Source organism: Phoca vitulina, unplaced genomic scaffold (genome assembly GCF_004348235.1).
Source record: "Phoca vitulina isolate PV1807 unplaced genomic scaffold, GSC_HSeal_1.0 scaffold19, whole genome shotgun sequence".
Lineage (NCBI taxonomy): Eukaryota > Metazoa > Chordata > Mammalia > Carnivora > Phocidae > Phoca > Phoca vitulina.
This window is the reverse complement of record NW_022589722.1, coordinates 25,199,363-25,220,839: the sequence shown is the minus strand read 5'-3', so window position 1 is coordinate 25,220,839 and position 21,477 is coordinate 25,199,363. Positions and strand designations below refer to the sequence as shown.

General features: G+C 47.3%; 1 protein-coding gene across 1 annotated transcript in view; it reads left to right on the top strand.

Moving 5' to 3' along the window:
* Positions 1–882: 882 nt before the first annotated feature.
* Positions 883–21,477, top strand: part of FAM227A (family with sequence similarity 227 member A) — a 66,624-nt gene continuing 46,029 nt past the window's right edge. Inside the window, exons 1-7 of the mRNA XM_032416493.1 lie at positions 883–1,024; positions 2,999–3,081; positions 9,248–9,317; positions 9,885–9,961; positions 11,385–11,531; positions 20,096–20,197; positions 20,680–20,784. Of these exons, the coding sequence (XP_032272384.1) occupies positions 883–1,024; positions 2,999–3,081; positions 9,248–9,317; positions 9,885–9,961; positions 11,385–11,531; positions 20,096–20,197; positions 20,680–20,784 (726 nt within the window). The remainder of the gene's footprint in view (positions 1,025–2,998; positions 3,082–9,247; positions 9,318–9,884; positions 9,962–11,384; positions 11,532–20,095; positions 20,198–20,679; positions 20,785–21,477) is intronic.

Sequence of the window (21,477 nt, the reverse complement as noted above, 5' to 3'; positions counted from 1 at the left end):
CCCCGGGCTCCATCCATGGAAGAGCCACAGATGGTAGTATGAACTCCTGGCCAATAAGCAAGGACCCAGGAGAGCAGTCCAGCCAGAGTGTTCCAAAGCCAGGAGGAAGAGGAGTGAGGAGGCCAGTTTTCTGGGATGGAGCAGGAAGCCTCAGGTAGATCAGGAGCCTCATGCTGAGGAGATAGACCCAGAGTCGCAGAGTCCTAGCATCTGAGAGCTGAAAAGGGTGTTAGGAATCTAATCCAGATCTCTGACTTGGCAGATGAGTCTCAGAGAGATGGGGATTTGGTTTCCTTTCTAACTTGGAAACTGGTTTGCTGGGCGGCCTGGAGCCCTGGCCTTTTCAACACTCTCATCTCCTTATTTTAAAAACTAGAACAATTTTCACGGGAAACAGGGCGGGGCAGGGGGAGCATCAACAGGAAAGGAAAAGTGTATATGTCTGAAATCCCTCAGAAGGGCTTGTCAGACGATGGCCTCCGTTCCCCACGGGGCACGCAGCATGTGCCTTGCCATCAGCCCCGCTTTACCAGGTGAACGTGGTTGTGTTTTCTTTTCTTTTTTTTTTATTTATTTGACAGAGAGAGACACAGCGAGAGAAGGAACACAAGCAGGGGGAGTGGGAGAGGGAGAAGCAGGCTTCCCGCGGAGCAGGGAGCCCGATGCAGGGCTCGACCCCAGAACCCTGGGATCAGGACCTGAGCCGAAGGCAGACGCTTAACGACTGAGCCACCCAGGCGCCCCGTGGTTGTGTTTTCTAAGACGTTCTATGTTATCTGTGATTTCCAGGAGGCTGGTGGAACAGAGAACAAGATTGGAGTAGGAAATGGGAGGCTCTTAAGTGGAAACTTACTGTTTTGTCCTTTTACAAGAAACTGGACAATGGTTTATTTCAGGAACATGGATGTCATCAATGTCACTGCCTTGCCAGTGGTGCCCGTGGATGAGCACCTGACTGTCTCCCTCAGGACACGGGATGCGGTGAAAAATGCCCTGAGGAAGAGTCTGGAGGACAACCCACCCTGTATCCTTCTTTGGTGCCGTCTACAATCCAGGCCAAGTGCACCTGCCACAGAGGGGTAACCAGCGCCTGCGTCTGTGACTCGCACGATCAGCTCCTTTCCTTCTGTGCTCGTTAAGTTTTTTCAGTTAGTTAAGCCCTACCTATCCTCTAAAAGAACCTGTGAGACTGTGACGGATTGCTTGATTTGAGTTTATTTTTCTAGGATAATCAGGGCCCCAGAGGAAGAAGTACGGGAAACATTTGTTGAAAGAATGGGGAAGAAGATGAAAAAAAAAAAGCTCATTTTTTTTTTCTATTGTCTCATTCTTTCTCTTCTATCTTCCAAAGAATTATAGATAGCAACTAAGAAGTCCCGGTGTAGCGCTCTGCCCCCAGATAAGTGAGCTGAAGACCCAACTTAGTTGTTGGTGTTCTCACTCCAGTTGACCTCGCCTCTTCTCATTACCTGCCCCACCTTCTGCTTGGGCTCAGAGTTTGCCCTTTCTGGCATCTGCCCCCCCCCGCCCCCGCCCCGGGCTCTTCCAGCATCTGACTTCTCTAGCCCTGCCTTCATTGATCCACATCTCACTTCTGACTCTGAACTCTCTGCCAGGGACCCTCAGAAGCCCATCTCTGGAGGACCTTAGAGCTCATCCAGCAAATAACCCTCTTGGGTTATAAATAACCCCAGGTCGTCTCGTCTCATCAAGAGCTCATTGACCTTCGAGTCCTGCTGCTGCATGTGTCCCTCTACATCCCCTCCCCTTCTGCACCTCTCAGGGACCCTTCTCGAGATGAGCACAAGCGATCCCATCAGGGTCTGCTTCAGGGACTCACTTTCCCAGGCCTTTTTCTAATGTCCCCTCTTTCTTCTTAATCCCTCACTCATCTCAACCTAACTAACCCATTTCACTTCCTGTGATTTGTCATGTCCCTCCTTGGCATCTTCATTTGTCAAGTATCCTCCATCTGTAAGAACCCTTGAGGGTAATGGAAATAAGAGTGAACCCTGCTTTATGTGGAGGCAGTGAGGAGTGATAGGATTATGGGGCTTCTACAAAAGATATATCCTAGACTAATTGAGGCCAAGACAGAAAGAAACGCAAGCACAGAGAGGGTAACAAGAGGGGCCCTTGAGCTGAGCAGAGACTTCAACAGTGATAAACAAGGTCGAGATACCCTCTGACCCAGTCATCCCTCACCTGAAAATCTCCCTTGAAGGAATTATCCAAAATACGGAAACAGCTCTCTGACTATGTGCATCACGGCATTATTTTTAATTGTAAGAAATTATGAACAACTGAAATATTCAATAGCCATGAGCAGTTAAGTGCGTTAAGGTGCATTCTCTAAATGCATTCATAATGCCATTTAAAATATTACGAGGATTGGGGCGCCTGGGTGGCTCAGTAGTTAAGCGTCTGCCTTTGGCTCAGGTCATGATCCCAGGGTCCTGGGATCGAGCCCCGCATTGGGCTCCCTGCTGGGCGGGAGGCCTGCTTCTCCCTCTCCTACTCCCCCTGCTTATGTTCCCTCTCTCGTGTGTCTCTCTGTCAAATAAATAAATACAATCTTTAAAAAAAAATAAATATATAAAATATTATTAGGATTATTTAGCTTTATGGAAAATGATCATAATAACGAGTGGAAGAGAAGTCAGAGTCCTAAAGTAGACATTCACTGAGATGATAATTATGTAAAAAGGTATGTATATAAAAAATACTGGAAGGAAATCTCCCCAAATCCTAACAGAAGTTGTTAGTGTGGTAGCATAATGGATGATTCCTTTTATATTTTCTAAGGTGTCTAGGATATGGTTAATTTTCATTTAGAATTCATAAAGCAACTCATTTAAAACGATAAAAGAAGTGTGAATGTTTGTAAAGAAAATAGTTAAGTAGAGAGACAGCTCAGAAAGAGAGTGAGCTAGGCTAGCCTGCCCCATGCCTGTGTGATCAGTACCCAGAGTGTTTCCTTAGCAGACCCCCCTCCCAGGCTGCCTTATTGGCTCCATACACCGGGTGAACCAAAGGATTGCTGAGCTCGATCTGAGTCCCAGCCTGTTGGCCAACAGCCTGGTGAGTTATGGGTGCTGAGACGAGGCTTCCCGGCAGGAAGGGCTCTGGGGGCTCCCCCATTTATTTGAAAGCACATTTGCACAATAGAGATCTCAAAGATATTTTATTACTTAGCCAACTTAATTTTTTTGGAGCAGTTTTAGGTCCACAGCAAAATTGAGCTGAAAGTACAGAGTTCCCACATACCCCTGTCCCAACGCATGGGCAAGATCCCCATCACCACAGTGGTACATTTGTTACAATTGATGAACCTGCATGGACACATCATTATCACCCGAAAGTCGTCATTTACATTAGGGTTCTCTCTTGGTGCTGTACATTCTGTGTGGAGAAATGTGTAATGACATATATTCACCTTTGTAGTATCGTACAGAAGAGTCTCACTGCCCTAAAAATCCTCTGTGCTCCTCCTCTTCACCCCCGCCGACTCCTCACCACACCTGAACTTTCTGCTGTCTCCATAGTTTTACCTTTTCAGAATGACCTAGAGTTAGAACCCTACAGTACGCTGGCTTCTTTTTTTTTTTTTTTTTTTTAAGATTTTATTTATTTATTTGAGAGAGAGGATGAGAGGAGAGAGAGAGCACATGAGAGGGGGGAGGGTCAGAGGGAGAAGCAGACTCCCTGCTGAGCAGGGAGCCCGATGCGGGACTCGATCCCGGGACTCCAGGATCATGACCTGAGCCGAAGGCAGTCGCTTAACCAACTGAGCCACCCAGGCGCCCTACGCTGGCTTCTTTCACTTAGTAATAGGCATTTAAGGTTCCGCCATGTCTTTTCATGGCTTGATAGCTCATTTCTTTTTGGCACTGAATAATACTCCTTTCTCTGGATGTACCACAGTTTATTTACCTGTTCACCTCTTGTTTGCTTCCAAGTTTTGGCAATTATACACAAGGCTGCTGTGAACATCTATGTGCAGGGTTTTGTGTGGACATATATTTTCAGTTCATTTGGGTAAATAATGAGGAGCGCGATTCCCGGACCATCTGGTAAGAGTATGTTGAGTTTTGTAAGAAACCACCAAACTGTCTCCCAAAGTGGCTGCACCACTTTGCATTCCCAGCAGCCACGAATAAGAGCTCCTGTTGCTCCCCATCCTCACCAGCATTTGGTGTTGTCAGCATGCTGGATCTTGGCCATTCTAATCAGTATATAGCGATATCTCCTTGTCGTTTGAATTTGCAATTCTCTAATGACATGTGCTATTGAACATCTTTTCATATGCCTGCTTACCATCTGTCAATCTTCTTAGGAGGGGTGCAAGTCTTTGCCCCATTTTTTGATTGAGTTGTTTGTTTTCTTATGGTTGGGTTTTAAGAATTCTTTGCATATTTGGGGGAACAGCCCTTTACCAGATGTGTCTTTTGCAAATATTTTCTGCCAGTTCACTCCGATTAAATCTCCTAACCCCACCCCCCTTGGCAGCTTGCTTTCCACCAAGTTCCTCTGTCCCCGGGGCCCTGAGCTGGTGATTGTCTCCACAGGTTTCAGCTTCACCCTCTCCCCCAACTTTTCTAGTGCTGACTTTAGGGGTCAGTTCATCTCTTGAGTCCATCTTTTTGTTTTGTTTTGTTTTAATTTAAATGGCAAGGGATGCATGTTTATTCTAAAATACTCAAACTGGGGCGCCTGGATGGCTCAGTTGGTTGAATGTCCAAGGTCCAGGTCATGATCTCAGGGTCGTGTGATTGAGCCCCACATTGAGCGTGGCGCTCAGCATGGAGTCTGTTTGGGATTCTCTCTCTCTCTCTCTCTCCCTCTTCCTGCACCCCTACCCCCTGCTCACACACTCTCTTTCTCTAAAAAATAAAAAATAATTTTTATTTATTTATTTATTTTTAAAGATTTTTATTTATTTATTTGACAGAGAGAGAGATACCGCGAGAGAGGGAACACAAGCAGGGGGAGTGGGAGAGGGAGAAGCAGGCTTCCCGCTGAGCAGGGAGCCCGATGCGGGTCTCGATCCCAGGACCCTGGGATCATGACCCGAGCCGAAGGCAGACGCTTAACGACTGAGCCACCTAGGCACCCCCCCAAAAATAAATACTTTTTAAATAAATAAATAGATAAATAAATAACTCAAACCATCTATGAGTATATAAGTAAACTGTGCAAGTCATTTCACTCCTAGCCCTATTTTCCTCCTTAGAGGTGACCATAATTAATTGCTTGGTGTGTATCCTTCCAGAAGTTTTTTTATACATTTAAAAATGTAGAACACATGTATTTAGGGTTATTGTTTTCTTTTTTTTAATGTGAGTAGGGTCATACCATAAATACTGTTTTTTAACCTGCTTTGGTTTTTTTTTCTTATTCATTTACTTTTAGCATAAATATCTCTTGGAGATTCTTCAAAGTCAGTACTGTTGACCTGCCCCATTCTTTTTGTGGCTGCATAATATTCTATACATTGGATGTGGCATAATTAATTCAACTATTCCATTTTGATAAATATTTGAGTGGTATTTTCATCAGAGTGAACATGTGAATATTTCTGTATATGTATCTTGGGGTTCATTTGCAAGTATTTCTGCAGGTAGAGTCCTAGAATTGAAATTTCAGATTTTGGTAAATAGTCAAATTGTCTTTCACAGAGGTTAAGCTGTTGTTTACTCCTGCAGCAATGAGACCACTAGTTTCAGTCGCCCTCCCCCAGCAATTGAATTGTGAGTAAAGGCAAAAAACACACACACACCCGCTATTTGGAGTGATTGCGTGGACATTAAGCAACCTTGTGTGTGCATGTGCGCGTATCTGTGGGAGAGGGCAGAGCCCTAGAGGCATAGGCTCCAGAGTGAGATTGTCCAACTTTAAATTCCTGCTCTGTTGTTTTCTCGCCTTGTGACATTAGGCAAATTATTTAACCTTTGTGAATCTCTGTTTTCTAGAAAATGAGGATAAGAGTCATAAAGTATCTCCCTCACGGGGCTGTTGGAAGAATTAGAGGAGTTAAAACTCACAAAGACCCTTAAATCAGGGCAGAGAAGAGTGCCTGGCTCACAGGAGGGACATTCTATATGTACAAACGTGTAGGAGAAAAGTCTGGAAGGATACACACAGTCAGTGGGGTCAGGTCTGGAAAGGGGGGTGGGATGGACGAGTAAAACCGTTTTTTACTCTAAATACTTCTGTAGTGTTTGGGTATTTTACAACAGAAATGTATTTGTATGTCAATTCTGTGTTTTTTGTTTTTTTTAATAATTTTAAAAAGCAGGAAAGAGAATGTTTTGCTCCCAGAAGCAGGATCCGGTGGCTTTTCAAGATTGCCCAGCCTTGGCATATCTCCTCAGGTGCTCTCCATTGCTAGTCAGAACCAGGAAGGGACTGGCCCGAGCAACCTCGGGTCCTCCTATGACCTGGAGGAAGGGACCCCTTGCCTGTCCTTCCTGTTCTCTGCCCAAGCAGCTGGTCAGCTCTGTCGGGTCTGCCTTCTGCCCCTGGAGCCCATCCCAGGCTACCCTGCCCAATCTCTGTTGGCTACAGTTCACCCTGCCCTCTATTCACCAGGCGTGACCACTTCTCCTGAGTCAGCACCTTGGCCAGACTGGTTTCTCCAGCCTCCATGCTGCCCTGCCGGCTGGCATCTAGCACGGAGCCTGGTGCGTAAGAAGTACTTTATAATGCATACTAATAAATGAGTAAGCCCCAAATCCTCCTCCCCGCATCCCACATGACCATGTCCTATTTCTGTTCCCTCTTCCATGCCCTAAGTGTGGGTTTCCCTCATCTCTGGCCATGAACCTTGCTTAGCTCTCCTTTCCAGCCTTCCTCCCTTCTGCTCTCTGCCTGTAGCTCATTACTCTGGAAAGGCCTTCCCCGCATCCTCCACCCCAGGACTAGCGTAGGTGCTTCTCCTGGGCACACGTCTGGCATCCTGTCCCTCCCCACGGCAGCACCCATCACCTCATAATCACTGGCTTCTCCCCACTAATCCTCGAGCCCTTGGAAGGCAGGGATGGCATTCACTGCTCACCGCTGCATCCTTGACATGGGCGTGGCGTTGGCCTTTAGCAGGTGCTCAGGAAATACTTGTGGAATGAATGATAATGGTTGCAAATTCTAGCTTCTCTCCTGTACTTCAGCCTCATAGTCCCAGCTACCTGGAGCAATGACACTGAGACCTAACTGATCATCAGACTCCCCTGGGAGGTTTTTAAAAACTAAAAGTGACGGGTGCCTTGGTGGCTCAGTCGGTTAAGCATCTGCCTTTAGCTCGGGTCATGATCTTGGGGTCCTGGGATCAAGTCCTGCGTTGGGCTCCCTGCTCAGCGGGGAGTCTGCTTCTCCCTCTTCCTCTGCCCTCCGCCCTACTCATGCTCCCTCTCTCTCTCTCATTCTCTCAAATAAAATTAAAAAAAAAAACTAAAAGTGGGGCGCCTGGGTGGTTCAGTTGGTTAAGCGTCTGCCTTCGGCTCAGGTCATAATCCCAGGGTCCTGGGATCGAGCCCCACATCGGGCTCCTGGCTCAGCAAGGAGCCTGCTTCTCCCTCTCCCTCTGCCTCTCTCCCTACTCATGCTCTCTCTCTGTCTCTGTATCTCTGTGTCTCAAATGAATAAATAAAATCTTTAAAAAAACAAACAAACAAAAAACTAAAAGTGAAAAGAGCATCACACAGGACTATGTGTTTTGTGCGCTCTCATTTGAACAGGATTTCTCTGGAAGGCTATGCAAGAACTAAGGGTGTTGGGAGGCCAGGGGGGTTAGGCGGGAGACTTTTGACTCTACTATTTGATTTTGTACCTTGTAAAATATTTACTTGTTTTTAAAATTTAAATAGAGAACTATTCAGGAGCCTTGGTAAATAAACAGTTCATGACCCAAGGCAGATGTCAGGAATGAGCTTCTCTAATGAACTGGTCTATCTGAATAATTCCCCAGCCATGCTGGTCATCAGCCAGGTTTGGGAGTTGACTTCCCACTTGTAGGTACTGCTGTCATCGCAAATGCAAACAGCCCCGTGCTGGTCTCCTCATTTCCCCCTAAAACTTGCTTTTCTTCCGGTGTTCATCTATCCTGCCTGCTCTGTGTGCAAATCTTGTCCATCCTTCCAAGGCCCACACAATATAGGCCACGGTGGCATCCTGATAAGGCTCAGAGACATTGCTGTTTGCTACATTGGTGTATATCCATCCAATTCATTCATCATGCTTTCTCTTGGACTACTTTTTTTGGAGTAACAGCGTTGACAGCCTTACCAATGTGACCCCTTTCCCCATCTACATACACCCGCACACATGCCGATTTCAGATACGGTGATGGGAAGCTGGAGGGGCATTTCACAGTGTATCAAGTGCAACAGACAGATGCCTCATCATGTCCCCCAACACTCATGTCCCACCTCTTCTGGGCAGTCCTCTGAGCCTGCTCCAACTTACACTACTCTCATTTGTTCGAATCCCAAACGCAGCAGTTTAGGACTTAATTGACCCATGTATGCTGATGTGACTGTCCAAATAGATTGTAAATTCCTAAGGGCAAGAGCGCAGAGTCCTAATTCTTCGTTAACTTTATTATCCAAGAACAGTGCTGGGCTCATGGTTGATAATCAGTATAACTTGTTGGGTCACTGACATTCATTTTTTCTTTCCTTGTCTTTCCTCAAGAAGGGATTAGGGGTGGGGGGAGTCAGAGATCAAGAGAAATCTCTTGAGAAGTCAAGGGTATGGTGATTAATAATAATAATAATTACCCTTTATTGAGCAGCTCCTATCTGATAGCAGCCTCTGTGCTAGAGTTTTAAGATGCATTCAACACTTTCTATCTGATCCTTACAAGGACCCGAGAAGGTAGGTATCATTGCCCCCCTACAGAGAGTCTGAACAATAGCTTTTAACCTGCGGAGCTTGATTGGAACCCCATTCCAAATCCTGTACCCCTCAGAGGTGTAGATAAGAGGGGGCATAGCCAGGAGGAGGGGCAGCGTGAGAGAGGGCAGGGGTGGGGGAGTGTATTGGTGGTGACACTGGGAGGTGGGGGGGTGAGGTCAGTGACACCAACGATCACTGAGGCCCTAGCACCTACGGGGAAGACAGCAAGATGTGCCACCGACTTTTCTCCAGGCCTTTTGCACACCAACAGGAGAAGTGGCCTGGTCTCTGACCCCCCATTCCCCTCCAAGATCTAATGAATCCTTAATGCCCCTTTTCTTTTTGGTTTTTGAAGGCAATTGAGAGATTCGAGTTGGAGAAGAAGGCTTTGAGAGAGAAAAGTCACGACGGCCCAGGAGACAGAGGCAAAAATCCTTTCTCATAGCCTTGCTGGTGTTTTTGCGGGGTTCGGCTTTCGTTAGTTTCTCAAATGCAGTTAAGCAGGAATCCAGCGTTTCAGCTGGGGATGTTTTTGTCCTCCTCTGAAGGAGCCTCACGTCTGAGTTGCTAGCATTGGGCAAGTTAGGAGGAGAGGACAGCACACTTAGAGACGGCCTGCTATGTGGCGCACTGCTCCACAGCTCTTACTCGGACTCCCTTGTTAGATCTTCCTAATGTCCCCACCTGTGGGCTACGTGCCACTGAACCCAGTTTACAGATGAAGGAACAGCTTGTCTGCAGTGGGTCCTGGATTCGGGTCCCAGCCTGCCTTCACAGCCCAGGCTCTGTCTGCTCCTGCTGGGGCAAGGAGTCTAACCCATCAGGAGGGGAATCTTAGTGAGTCAGCAGCGCAGGTGGGGTCTGGTGAGCCTACCAGTGTGGCTGGCATCTGGCAGCTCAGGCCCAGTGAAAAACCACAGCTATAATTACCGCACAGCAGGGGACAGACCCCACGGTTACTCACATCCTGTTTCTCTTCCATTCTTCTGCAGACAAGAGTCAAAGCAAATCAGAGTATACTTGCAGAGGCTCAGAATCCAGGAATGTCAGATCTTTCATTTTTAAAAGGGTAAGGGATCTATTGCTGGGTCTCTTTCTGACTGGTTTCTGCTGGGCACGAAATTATATTTTAGTCCTGGGGGGGGCACGCTTGGCACCTGCCTGGTGATGGTGCAGGAAAACCTCAGGGTGCCCCTTTTTAGAGGATCTTAAGGTATCTTAATAATGCAGGAATTTCTCATACCACCCTCAAAGGGGTAGAATGAGGGGTGTTCCAGAGGCCATTTGTCTGTTTATTTGTAGAGCGTTCAAAGGTGGTTCCTCTTAGAAACAGTAAGTTCAGAGTGGGCTCATGTGAGCCCTGGTGCTGCCCCGCTCCAAGAGACCCGTTCACACCGTGGTGCACGTATGTCCGTCACTTGGATGCCGCAGGAAGCTGACAGTCAGGAGTAGGTCAATGGCCTGTCCAGCATCGTGCACCTGGCTGATGGGCAGAGCCCCCGCCAGCCGCCCATGGCCAGGCTGGCTTCTGCCTCTGCAGCAGCAATCTGGCCCCACCTCGAAGCCACCCAGTGAAGATTCTCCCAAGCTGGCTCTTTCAACTACCCAGGTCATATATATTCAAACCTTTAAATGCCAGAGCACACAAAACCATCTGTTATTGTTACGTTTTCACTTCTCAGCCTAGGAAATTTCCACGCAGCACAAAGCCCGATGCTCGAGAGTGGGTCAGAAGTGCCAGACTACCTCTGATGGGGGCCGAGCAGATGTGAATGCCCTGCCCAAGGTGGCCCAGCTAGTCAGTGGTGGCGCTGACCTCGGGCCCAGGTTGTCTGAGTCAGGGTCAGAGCAGTTCATCAGGGAGTTCTGCCGATGCCAAGGCCATAGCCCTGTTAGAAAGTCGCTCAGTCCCTCAGAACCTTTCCAGTAGGTGCCTTGGGTGATGGTGATCGGTTTCCTCTTTCCAATTTTCTGTATTTTCACATTTTTGATAGTTATTATATTGCCTCTTTCTGAAATTATTTCTAAATAAATAAGCCTAAAAGGGAAGAAACTATATGCTCCAATCATTAATAATGGTAATATTATTTGGAGGTCATCAGTGAGTAGTTAATTAAATGATAGCACATCTCCTTAACAGGCTCTATTATCCGAAGCGATAAATTTGAAGACAGTGTAGCAATGTGGAAAATCTAAAGTGGAGAAAGCAGGGCCTAAAGAGTGTGTGTGTGTGTGTTTATGTTTTGTAAAGTGAGTGAAGTTGCACATACCTATTTATATACAGGTGCTCAAAGCCTAAAATGGAAGATAGAAATGACACAAACAGGAATTTGGGAAGAGGTGCTGGGGTCATGAATGCACCCCCATTTTTTTTCTTCGGTGTTTTCGAAGATGTTTATATCGTCTTCGTGATGGAAAAGGGAAGATATCCTAGTATTAGTTTTAAACTGTCAAATGACGGACCTCATTTCCATACTCTGCTTTTGTTTCAGAAAATAGCCCATAAAGATCTGCTGGCGGAGCTGTACCAGTACACACCGTCTAACAGCCCTGCACCAAACAGGCTTCCAAACGGGGTGAACTTCTGTGACATGGTGGGCAACGTGGTCCGGGCTGAGAGAAACCCCCTTAGTGGCAAGGTGAGGAAAGACAGTGGGCAGTTCACTGGTACGCCCAGCTCCGTGAGGCCCGCCGTGGGCCCGGCTTTGTAGCAACCCGTGTGGCAGGCACACGCACTGTCCCTGTTTTTTTTGGTTTTTTTTAAAGATTTTATTTTATTTATTTGACACAGAGAGAGAACGTGAGAGAGGGAACACAAGCAGGGGCAGAGCGAGAGGGAGAAGCAGGCTTCCCGCTGAGCAGGGAGCCCGATGCGGGACTCGATCCCAGGACCCTGGGACCATGACCTGAGCCGAAGGCAGACGCTTAACGACTGAGCCACCCAGGCGCCCCTGTCCCTGTTTTATACCCCAAGAAACGGAGTCAGCGTCACTACGTACGTCACCCAAGGCCACACAGTTTGCAAGTGACTGAACCGAGATTAGAACCCAAGCCCACACGTTACCTCCGAAACCTAGATTCTTCCTCCCAGAGGACTGGTTTCCAGACTGTCTTTTTTTTTTTTTTTTAAAGATTTTGTTTATTTATTTGACAGAGAGAGACACAGTGAGAGCAGGAACACAAGCAGGGGGAGTGGGAGAGGGAGAAGCAGGCTTCCCGCGGAGCAGGGAGCCCGATGCGGGGCTCGATCCCAGGACCCTGGGATCATGACCTGAGCTGAAGGCAGACGTTTAACGACTGAGCCACCCAGGCACCCCTGGTTTCCAGACTGTCTTGATCAGGTATCCTAGCAGCAAGAAATTTTGAGCATGCGCCCTGAGGATGTATGTTTCTTTTTTTTTTTTTTTAAAGATTTTATTTATTTATTTGAGAGAGAGAATGAGATAGAGCATGAGAGGGTCAGAGGGAGAAGCAGACTCCCTACCAAGCAGGGAGCCTGATGTGGGACTCGATCCCGGGACTCCAGGATCATGACCTGAGCCGAAGGCAGTCGCTTAACCAACTGAGCCACCCAGGCGCCCTGTATGTTTCTTTATATATGATATACATGCTCTGTCATCCATAGCTACGTTGTATGTTAATAATCTTAATTTCTTGGTTTTTTTAAATTAGACATTAATTAGGGGCACCTGGGTGGCTCAGTCGGTTAAGCATCTGCCTTCGGCTCAGGTCATGATTCCAGGGTCCTGGGATCGAGCCCCGCATCGGGCTCCCTGCTCAGCGGGGAGCCTGCTTCTCCCTCTCCCTCTGCCTGCCGCTCCCCCGTGCTTGTGTTCTCTATCTCTCTGTGTGTCAAATAAATAAATAAAATCTTTATAAAAAAAAGAAAGTAAATAAATTAGACATTAATTAGAATTTTCCTCCCACACCCGTTGGTACCCCTTGGGGTGAATTACCACTTGGAGCGCAGTGCACTGGGTTCCTTAGGAAGCAGGGTGGGGGCATTCGGAGGCCCAGAACAGGTGTGAGACAGCACTGGCCACTGGGGGTGGGGACGAGTGTAAGGAGGTGTGGGGAGGGGAGGAAGCCCGGGAAATGGTATCTGTAGCCCTACAGCTGTGCCTCAGTGCCCTTCACGATTGTTCACTAACTGGTGTGTCCCCTTGGCTCCTAACTAGTCACCCCACTGTTCCCGGGCCCCAGCTTCTTAGTCTTAACTACCTGCGCTTCCCACTGCTGCTTCAAACCCCTCACTCCATCTCTCTCTCTCTCCTCCTCTCCCTCCCTCTGTCCCTCTGTCCCTTTCCCTCCCTCCTTTTCTCTCCCCTCCCCTTCCTTCACCCCCTCCTCTCTTCTTCACCTGTTCTCCCTGCTGCCTTCTCTCCAGCGCTGCCTCTAAGTCAGTCCCATCTGTCTCCTTCCTCGGTGTCTGGCATTCAGACTTCCTAAGAGTGATGATCTGTTCAGGCCAGTCACTGCCCAGCATGGTGATGGTGTTTGCTGGAGTTCCAGTGCCTGGGTCCAGCGTGGGCTGCAGTCAGCAAGTGGACAGCTGCCTTTGACCAGGCAGTGGTGGCTCTGGGGTCGGGTACCTGATCCCCTGCTGTCCTCAGCCAGCGTGGAGGTGGAGGAGTGGCCGGCACTCAGAGCATCACATTTGCCCCAGACAATGTAAAAAGATGTTCCTTGCATGGTCATGTATGATAGCAAGGACCTGGAAAGTAGCTCTCTGGGCTCTAGTTTCTTCTATAAAATACGGATTCGAGTAGTCTCTACCTAGAGGTGTTATTGTAAAATTAAATACCATAAGGATCTTATTTAAGTGTATAAAAAGCACTTAGTGGGCACCAGGGTGGCTCTGTCGATTAATCGTCCAACTCTTGGTTTCAGCTCAGGTCTTGATCTCTGGGTCCCGGGATGGAGCCCCTTGTCGGGCTCCACGCTCAGCTGGAGTCTGCTTGTCCCTCTGTGTGCCTCACCCCCCGCCCCGCTCACAAGCGCACACACACACACTCTCTCTAAAATAAATAAATAAATCTTTTTAAAAAATGAAAAGCACTTGGCACAGTGCTTAGTAAGTCATGAGTTCTCAAAAAATGGTAGTGTCTATTATCAGCATTTTTATTTTATTTTATTTATTTTTTTTTTTTTGAAGATTTTATTTATTTATTTGAGAGAGAGAATGAGAGAGAGCACATGAGAGGGGGGAGGGTCAGAGGGAGAAGCAGACTCCCTGCCGAGCAGGGAGCCCGATGCAGGACTCGATCCAGGGACTCCAGGATCATGACCTGAGCTGAAGGCAGTTGCTTAACCAACTGAGCCACCCAGGCGCCCTATTATCAGCATTTTTAGAAATAGTTTAAGGATGATTAATAGAAGGCCAGCTCAGTCATTTTGGGTACATATATCGTGGACTACTTAGCCATTGAAACGAATGTTTATAAAAAGTGCATTTTGCTATGCTGTGATGTTAAATGAAAAATATCAGTATATAAAACTCTACAATATGATATTCCATAAGTACACACACGGGAAAATCTGGGGATGAAACCATACATAGATATTACCAATGTTCGCTGAGTGATAAGGCTATAGCTTTTTCTTCCTCCTTTTTCTGTACTTTAAAAAGAAGAAAGGGGCGCCCGGCTGGCTCAGTCAGAAGAGCATGCGAATCTTGATCTTGGGGTCGTGAGTTCAAATCCCACAAGGGGCGTAGAGATTACTTAAATAAATAACAAACTTTTAAAATAAAGAAATAAATAGAAGAAAGACTTGAGAACAAATAGATTGTATGTTTCATGGATCTGCTGTCCCTGCATGACCGTCCTGCCCCCTGGCACAACCGTATGCACTCATGTTCCATCTGCAAGGTGGCTAGCCCCAAGGACAGTGACCACTGTTATTTAATGTCCCATTTTGGAGGGCCCATGGGGAATGTTCTCCTTAGACCTTAATCCCCCAGAAAACCTGTGCATCTCCTGGCATGCTTTTCGTCTTATAACTAATGCTTCTAACTAATGCTTTTCTTCAGCTCCCAGGAAACTCAAGGCAATTTGTGTCTTACAGTTATTTTTATTTTTATTTTTTAAAGATTTTATTTTATTGTTTCTTTAAAGTTTTATTTATTGAAGGAATCTCTACACCCAACATGGGGGCTCCAACTCACAACCCCGAGACCAAGAGTCTCACGCTCCACTGACTGAGCCAGCCGGGCGCCCCTGTGTCGTACCTTTAAAAGGACCCTCTTCCATCCTGCTCAGGGCCATCACAAGCCCTTCCCTGCCTCCTCACACCCTCTCCTCCGTCACTTCTCCCCCTCTCTTGGCAGCCCAATTGCCTCTGCTTCAGAGAATCTGGAGGCCATCGCTAGACCATGAGCTCCACGAGGATCAAAGGCCTGTCTCCCTTGTTCAGTGGTGGGTGCCAGCCTGGCCCTGAGCCTCACCTGGGACGCGAAGAGCTGCCCACGCTTGTTGCCCTCACTTCTCACTGCCGCCCTCTTTCAGTGCTGCTGCAGCCTGCCCCGTTCCTGTCCCTGGACGTGGCCCGAGTCCATCCACCCTTCGCTCTCACAGGGCCAAGTCCAAAGGGTGTGTTCTGTCGTTACTTTAGACGACCTCTCTGTGGAACTGACCCAGAGGACGACTCCCTGCACTCAGAAGTTCTGTCCTTCCTTGGTTTCTGTGGTAGCTCCTCCATCTACTCAAGCAGCACACTTGGGTCTTCCAAGCCCACGTTCTTTAGGACCCCTGCCTCTGCTCTGTCTTCTCCCTCTGCACAGACTCATGGGGACAGTGGAGGGTGGACAGGAGTCATCTTCTCCCCACACAAGGCTCCCCACCGTGCTCCCAACTCCCATATTCCGAGCTGTGCTCCCGACTCCCATATTCCTCCACCACCGGCCCTGCTGGCTCTGACTTCTCAGACTCATCAGACCTGCTTCTCCTCCTGTCTTGAAAACCACAGCCTTCTGCCCGAGCATCAGCCAGTCTCCTCCCTGGCCCGCGCCCCTGCATCCGATCCATCACTGAGACTCAGCTACTACCTTTACTCTACCTCCTCCTCTTCCCACTGCCACTGCCAAGTTCAGGCCCCACACTTTCCCGTCGGGATCACTGCACCTGCTGCTCAGCATGCCGTCGACCTTACCATCTCAATCCCTTCTGATGCACCTTCTGTGCTGCCTCCAGGGATCTTTCTAGAACTACAATTTCATGGTGGTCATGCCCTATTGAAAATTCTTCAGTGCTGGCTGTCCCCCTGCCCCCTGTCCAGTGGCAGAACAAACCCTTGGTCCCAGCCCCCAGGTGCCTCATAGCCTGACTCCTGCCTGGTCTCCCAGCGCCCACACCCAGTGCCTTCCACGGCACAGAAACCCCTTGAAGTTCCCCAAATGTGTCCTGTTGTTTCCCAACTCAGCACATGCTTTCTCCTGTCTGTGCAGCTCTCAGCTCTCCCTTCTTCAGCAGTCGTTTTTACTCTCAGAGCCTCTCCCGGTACCCCAAGCACAGGTTAGCTGCCCCGCTGGGCTCCATATCCCCCTGGATTCCTTCTCTCAGGGCACCCATCACACTAGATTATAAATGTCTGCTCAGCTGGGAACATCTCCAGGGCAGGGACTCTCCATCACCATCCAGGTGTTCAATAAATAACTGTTGAAGGGCTGAAATGAAATCCTTTTTGAAAGGAAACAGGAGGGGCACCTGGGTGGCTCAGTCATTAAGCATCTGCCTTCGGCTCGGGTCATGATCCCGGGGTTCTGGGATCGAGCCCCACATCGGGCTCCTTGCTCAGCGGGGAGCCTGCTTCTTCCTCTCCCACTCCCCCGGCTTGTGTTCCCTCTCTCGCTGTGTCTCTCTCTGTCAAATAAATAAATAAAATCTTAAAAAAAAAAAAAAAAAAGAAAGGAAACAGGAGTATGAGTAAATAAGAACTAGCACACCCTTAGCGAGTGTTTCCGTGCCTGGCACTGTTCCAAGCACTTTGTATGTGTCACTTGCTCATTGAATCATCTTATCAGTCCTTGAGGTGGGGACTATCACTCTCCATTCCCTGTGATGTCAGCAGGCTGCCTCCCAGGACCCAGAGGGGGTCCCACGGGTCCAGCCAAGAGGGGCCCTGGCTGCTCACAGGCTAGAAATCAAACCCAAGCCAGCAGGAAGTGAAAGCAGAGTTTGTTGGAGGTATTAAGAGAGTGCAGGTGGAGACAGAATGCCTGGGAGACTCAGAAAGGAAAGGGGGTATGAGTCTTGTCTATGTTCAGGGTCTGGGGTTTTTGTTGAGGGTGGCGGTCTGGTGTATGTGTCCTTGCAGGCAGCCAGGAACTGGTTTGAACAGTGACAAAGGCCCAGATGTTATTCCTTGGAGCCGGGAATTCCAGTGGTCTGGAACACGCATATAATGGCATGTCCAGTCATTCTTACCTGGTCCTTCCTTAGATGTCGTCTGTTCTAGAGAAATCATCAACTCCTTGTCCTTTGCAAGGAGGACACTGTTTGTGTTATGAGGCTTGTGTAAAGTGGGCAGTGCACGTCCTAGCAAGAATAGAAGCAGGAAAAGGAGCAAAAAGCAGATTTTCTATGGAGTCTTTCAGTTTCCCTATCTCATCTGGATGGGGAAACTAAGCGTATACAGGTTCAAGAACGTTGCTCAAGGTCACACAGCTTTTAAGTGTAAGAGCTGGATTTGAATCCAGGCAGTCTGGTATCAGAGTCGGTGCTCTTTAACTGCTCCAACTCTACTTTTTCTCTAAGGAAACGGGAGGAATGGTGAAAAAGACAAAGCAAAGTGCAGGGCTCAGAGAGCTCCCTGCTAATGAGGGAGGCTTGCTTATCAATGCACCATGCCCTCCGTTTCCGTGGGCCCAAAGGGAGACCAGGGGTCTCTCCCTTTGCATCCAGGAGGGGGGCAGGAGTGGGATCTCTTTGTTCTTCATAATGCTAAGGGGCAGCCTGTGTGGTGTTTCTGGGGTCAAGCTGCCTGCTTCAGAGCCTCCCGGGCCATGTGAGCTTAGGCAAGAATCTTAACCTTTCGATCCAAAATCCCTCTTCTATAAACCGGGGATACCTGTGGTATCTACCACATAGATTGTGGAAAATGAAGTGAGATAAGGAGGGAATGTGCATAGCCCAATGCCCAACACACGGTAAGCATTCAACAAATATATGAATATCAGTGAGGTAAGGTCTGGAGCCGAAGACCAAGAAGGAATTCTTGATGGTTTCTTCACCAGTTCCTTGGTGGTTTATTAAAGCACGGGGACAGGACCCGTGGGCAGAAAGAGCTGCTGCACAGGGTTGTGAGGGGTAGCTGATTATATATACTCAGGAGTTGGGGGAGGTAAGGAAAAGGGAGGTTTTCAAAAGGATTTTCATACGTTAAAGAGGACCTACAAGATACTGGAGGCCTTGCCATTGTCAAGTTAAGGCATTAACATTAAGATAGTTGGGAACTTCCCGGAGGAACATTGCATTTTGCCATCAGTGGGTTGCAGGTTATAAGGGCATTTAATTGTATCTACATTTCCTTCTGGAAGCTAGGTTATTGATAGAAATGCTTTGTTCTTGTAGATCGCTAAGCCATTTGTAAACTGAGTGAGGCTCAAGTCTTGCAGGATTGTGATCTCTGTAAATTGTTTTTTCCTCTCCTTAGCTTTAAGGCAGCCAGGAGTGCCTGAGGAGTGTCACAAATATCCCATGGGGGGTGTGAGGTGTCAGCTTCTGCTTTGTCCTCAGCTTGCCTTCTGTTCCCTCATCATATATATATTTTTTAAAGATCTTATTTGAGAGAGAGACAGAGACAGAGAGCACAAGCAGGGAGGAGAGGGAGAAGCAGGCTCCCAGCTGAGCGGGGAGCCTGATGTGGGGCTCCATCCCAGGACCCTGGGATCATACCTAAGCTGAAAGCAGCCGCTTAACATATTATTATATTATTAAGACAGTAGCTTTGGAATCAGAGTAAGGTTCAAGACCATGTTGCATCACAACGAAGTCTGAATTTTCTGCCCCTCTGAGTTCACTGATAATTCTATTCTAATTTTAGGCTTACTAGGAACCCAGCAGAATCTCTCGGTGCAGTGATTTGCATTTGTATAGTATCTGTATTTGCTGATCGCTGCTGATTGAAGTAGGTGAGAGCTTGGGGCAGGGGCCTGGAGTTAGAGGTTTCAATCCTAGCTCTGCCACTTCCTGGCTGTATTACTTTGGGCAAGTGACTTCAGCTCTTTTGCCCTCAGTATCCTCATCTGTAAAATGGAGATTATCATAGTGGTTAAATGAGAGCATGTAAAAACAGCTGGAAAGGCAAATAGTCTGCACTCTCTTTATTTTATTTTATTTTTTTTTTAAGATTTTATTTATTTATTTGACAGAGAGAGACACAGTGAGAGAGGGAACGCAAGCAGGGGGAGTGGGAGAGGGAGAAGCAGGCCTCCCGCGGAGCAGGGAGCCTGATGTGGGGCTTGATCCCAGGACCCTGGGATCATGACCTGAGCCAAAGGCAGACGCTTAACGACTGAGCCACCCAGGTGCCCCTGCACTCTCTTTAAAGGGTAAGTGTTGGGGGCGCCTGGGTGGCTCAGTTGGTTGAGTGACTGCCTTTGGCTCGGGTCATGATCCTGGAGTCCCGGGATTGAGTCCCACATCGGGCTCCCTGCTCAGCAGGGAGTCTGTTTCTCCCTCTGACCCTCCTCCCTCTCATGCTCTCTGTCTCTCATTCCCTCTCTCGCAAATAAATAAAATCTTTTTTTTTTTTTTAAAGATTTTATTTATTTATTCATGAGAGACAGAGAGAGAGAGAGAGAGAGAGAGAGGCAGAGGGAGAAGCAGGCTCCCAAGGAGCAGGGAGCCCGATGCGGGACTCGATCCCAGGATGCTGGGATCATGACCTGAGCCGAAGGCAGACGCTTAACCATCTGAGCCACCCAGGCGCCCGCAAATAAATAAAATCTTAAAAAAAAATAAAAATAAAAAAATAAAGGGTAAGTGTTGTTTTTAAGTTGACACCAAAGTCTGTTAATTCCAAAGGTGACTGGCGGGAAGATGGTGTGATTAGTAATAGTAACAAGCTGTGGAACATAGGAGGAAAGGAGGGTCTTGGACGGAGAGGATTATGAATCGGCCTGTGGCTCCAGGTGAAAAAATGTTTTGTTTTTTTTTTTTTCAAAAACAACAGCAATAATAATGTGAATTTTTTTTTCTTCAAGTCTTTCTGTTCAGATAGAGAATTAGAGAAGTTTCTCTCTTCTCCTTCTCCAAGAGCCATATGGCTGGATAGCTTCTGGTGGATCTTTCATGAGAGGTACCAGGTAAATGCAAATCTGATCACTTCTGTCCCTTGCTCAAGTTATTTTTCTGTGGAACAAACCCTAACCTCTTTAATGTGGGCTGGAAGCCTCTCTGATTCTGTGGACCCCCCCACTGGAGCCCCATCTGCCTCCTCCCTCCCCCGCCTGGCCCATACATCCTGTGCTTCAGCCACTGCACAATGTTTTGTAGCCCCGGAGTGTCAGGAACTGGTCCCTGTCACGTGGCTGGTCATCCACAAGGCCGGGAGCAGAGTCAGGACCTCCCTGCCCAGAGTTTGGGCGCTTGCTTCAACAGTCTGCTCTACGCATAAATCTATTTTATAAATCTAAAAATTAGTGTACTATTTCATAAATAACACGAGGTTAAACATCTCAAGAATAATATTCCTAAACACGAGAGAAGTAGCTATTTCAGCATTTCAGCCGTTGCCCGTTAAAACCAGGGGCTCTAGTAACTCCTTCTGCACTTTTATTCCTGGTAGCCCAACAAGGAGATCCAGAATAAGCTGTTTGACCGGATAGCCCAAAACTACGCCTTTCTCTTGTTGAATGAATCCAAGTCCCACTATGAAGAGGCGCTCTTAAAAGTGAGCATCAAGCACCATTTGGAGGAAAAAAAATCACACTAGGTATCTCTTCACTTCTAATGCCAATAGAATGCCCTTAACGTTCCTTCTGTGAGGCAGTAAGTAGTAAGTTGTGCTATATCCATACACTGACTTGTAATGCAGCAGTTACAATAAATAAAGTAGATCTGTATATGGTATATTTTAAGTGAAAAGCAGAGCAATTTATAGAACTCTGTGTTTAAAAATGTGTATGTGTATGTATATATGTGTGCCTATGAATAGAAAAAAAAAATCTGGAAAAATACGTACCAAACTCTTAGCAATGGTTATCTCTGGGGAATGAGGTTGTAAGAGACTTCCTTTTCTATTTTATATATTTCTTTGGTATTTAAATAAGCATGTAATTTTAAAAGTATGAATATATATATATTCACAAAGACCGATTTAACTACATAAATTATTTAAATTACCACAGTCAGACTTAAAAGGCAAAGGAGAAACCGCAGAAATCACGTGGCACATACATCACACAATGTAAAGAACTCTTACAAATTGGTGCGCCTGGCTGGCTCAGTCAGCGGTGCATTTGACTCTTGATCTCGGGGATGTGAGTTCGAGCCCCACGTTGGGTGTGGAGATTACTTAAGTAAATAAAAACTTAAAAAAAAAAAAGAACTTATACAAATCAATAAGAAAAAAATGCAACAACCC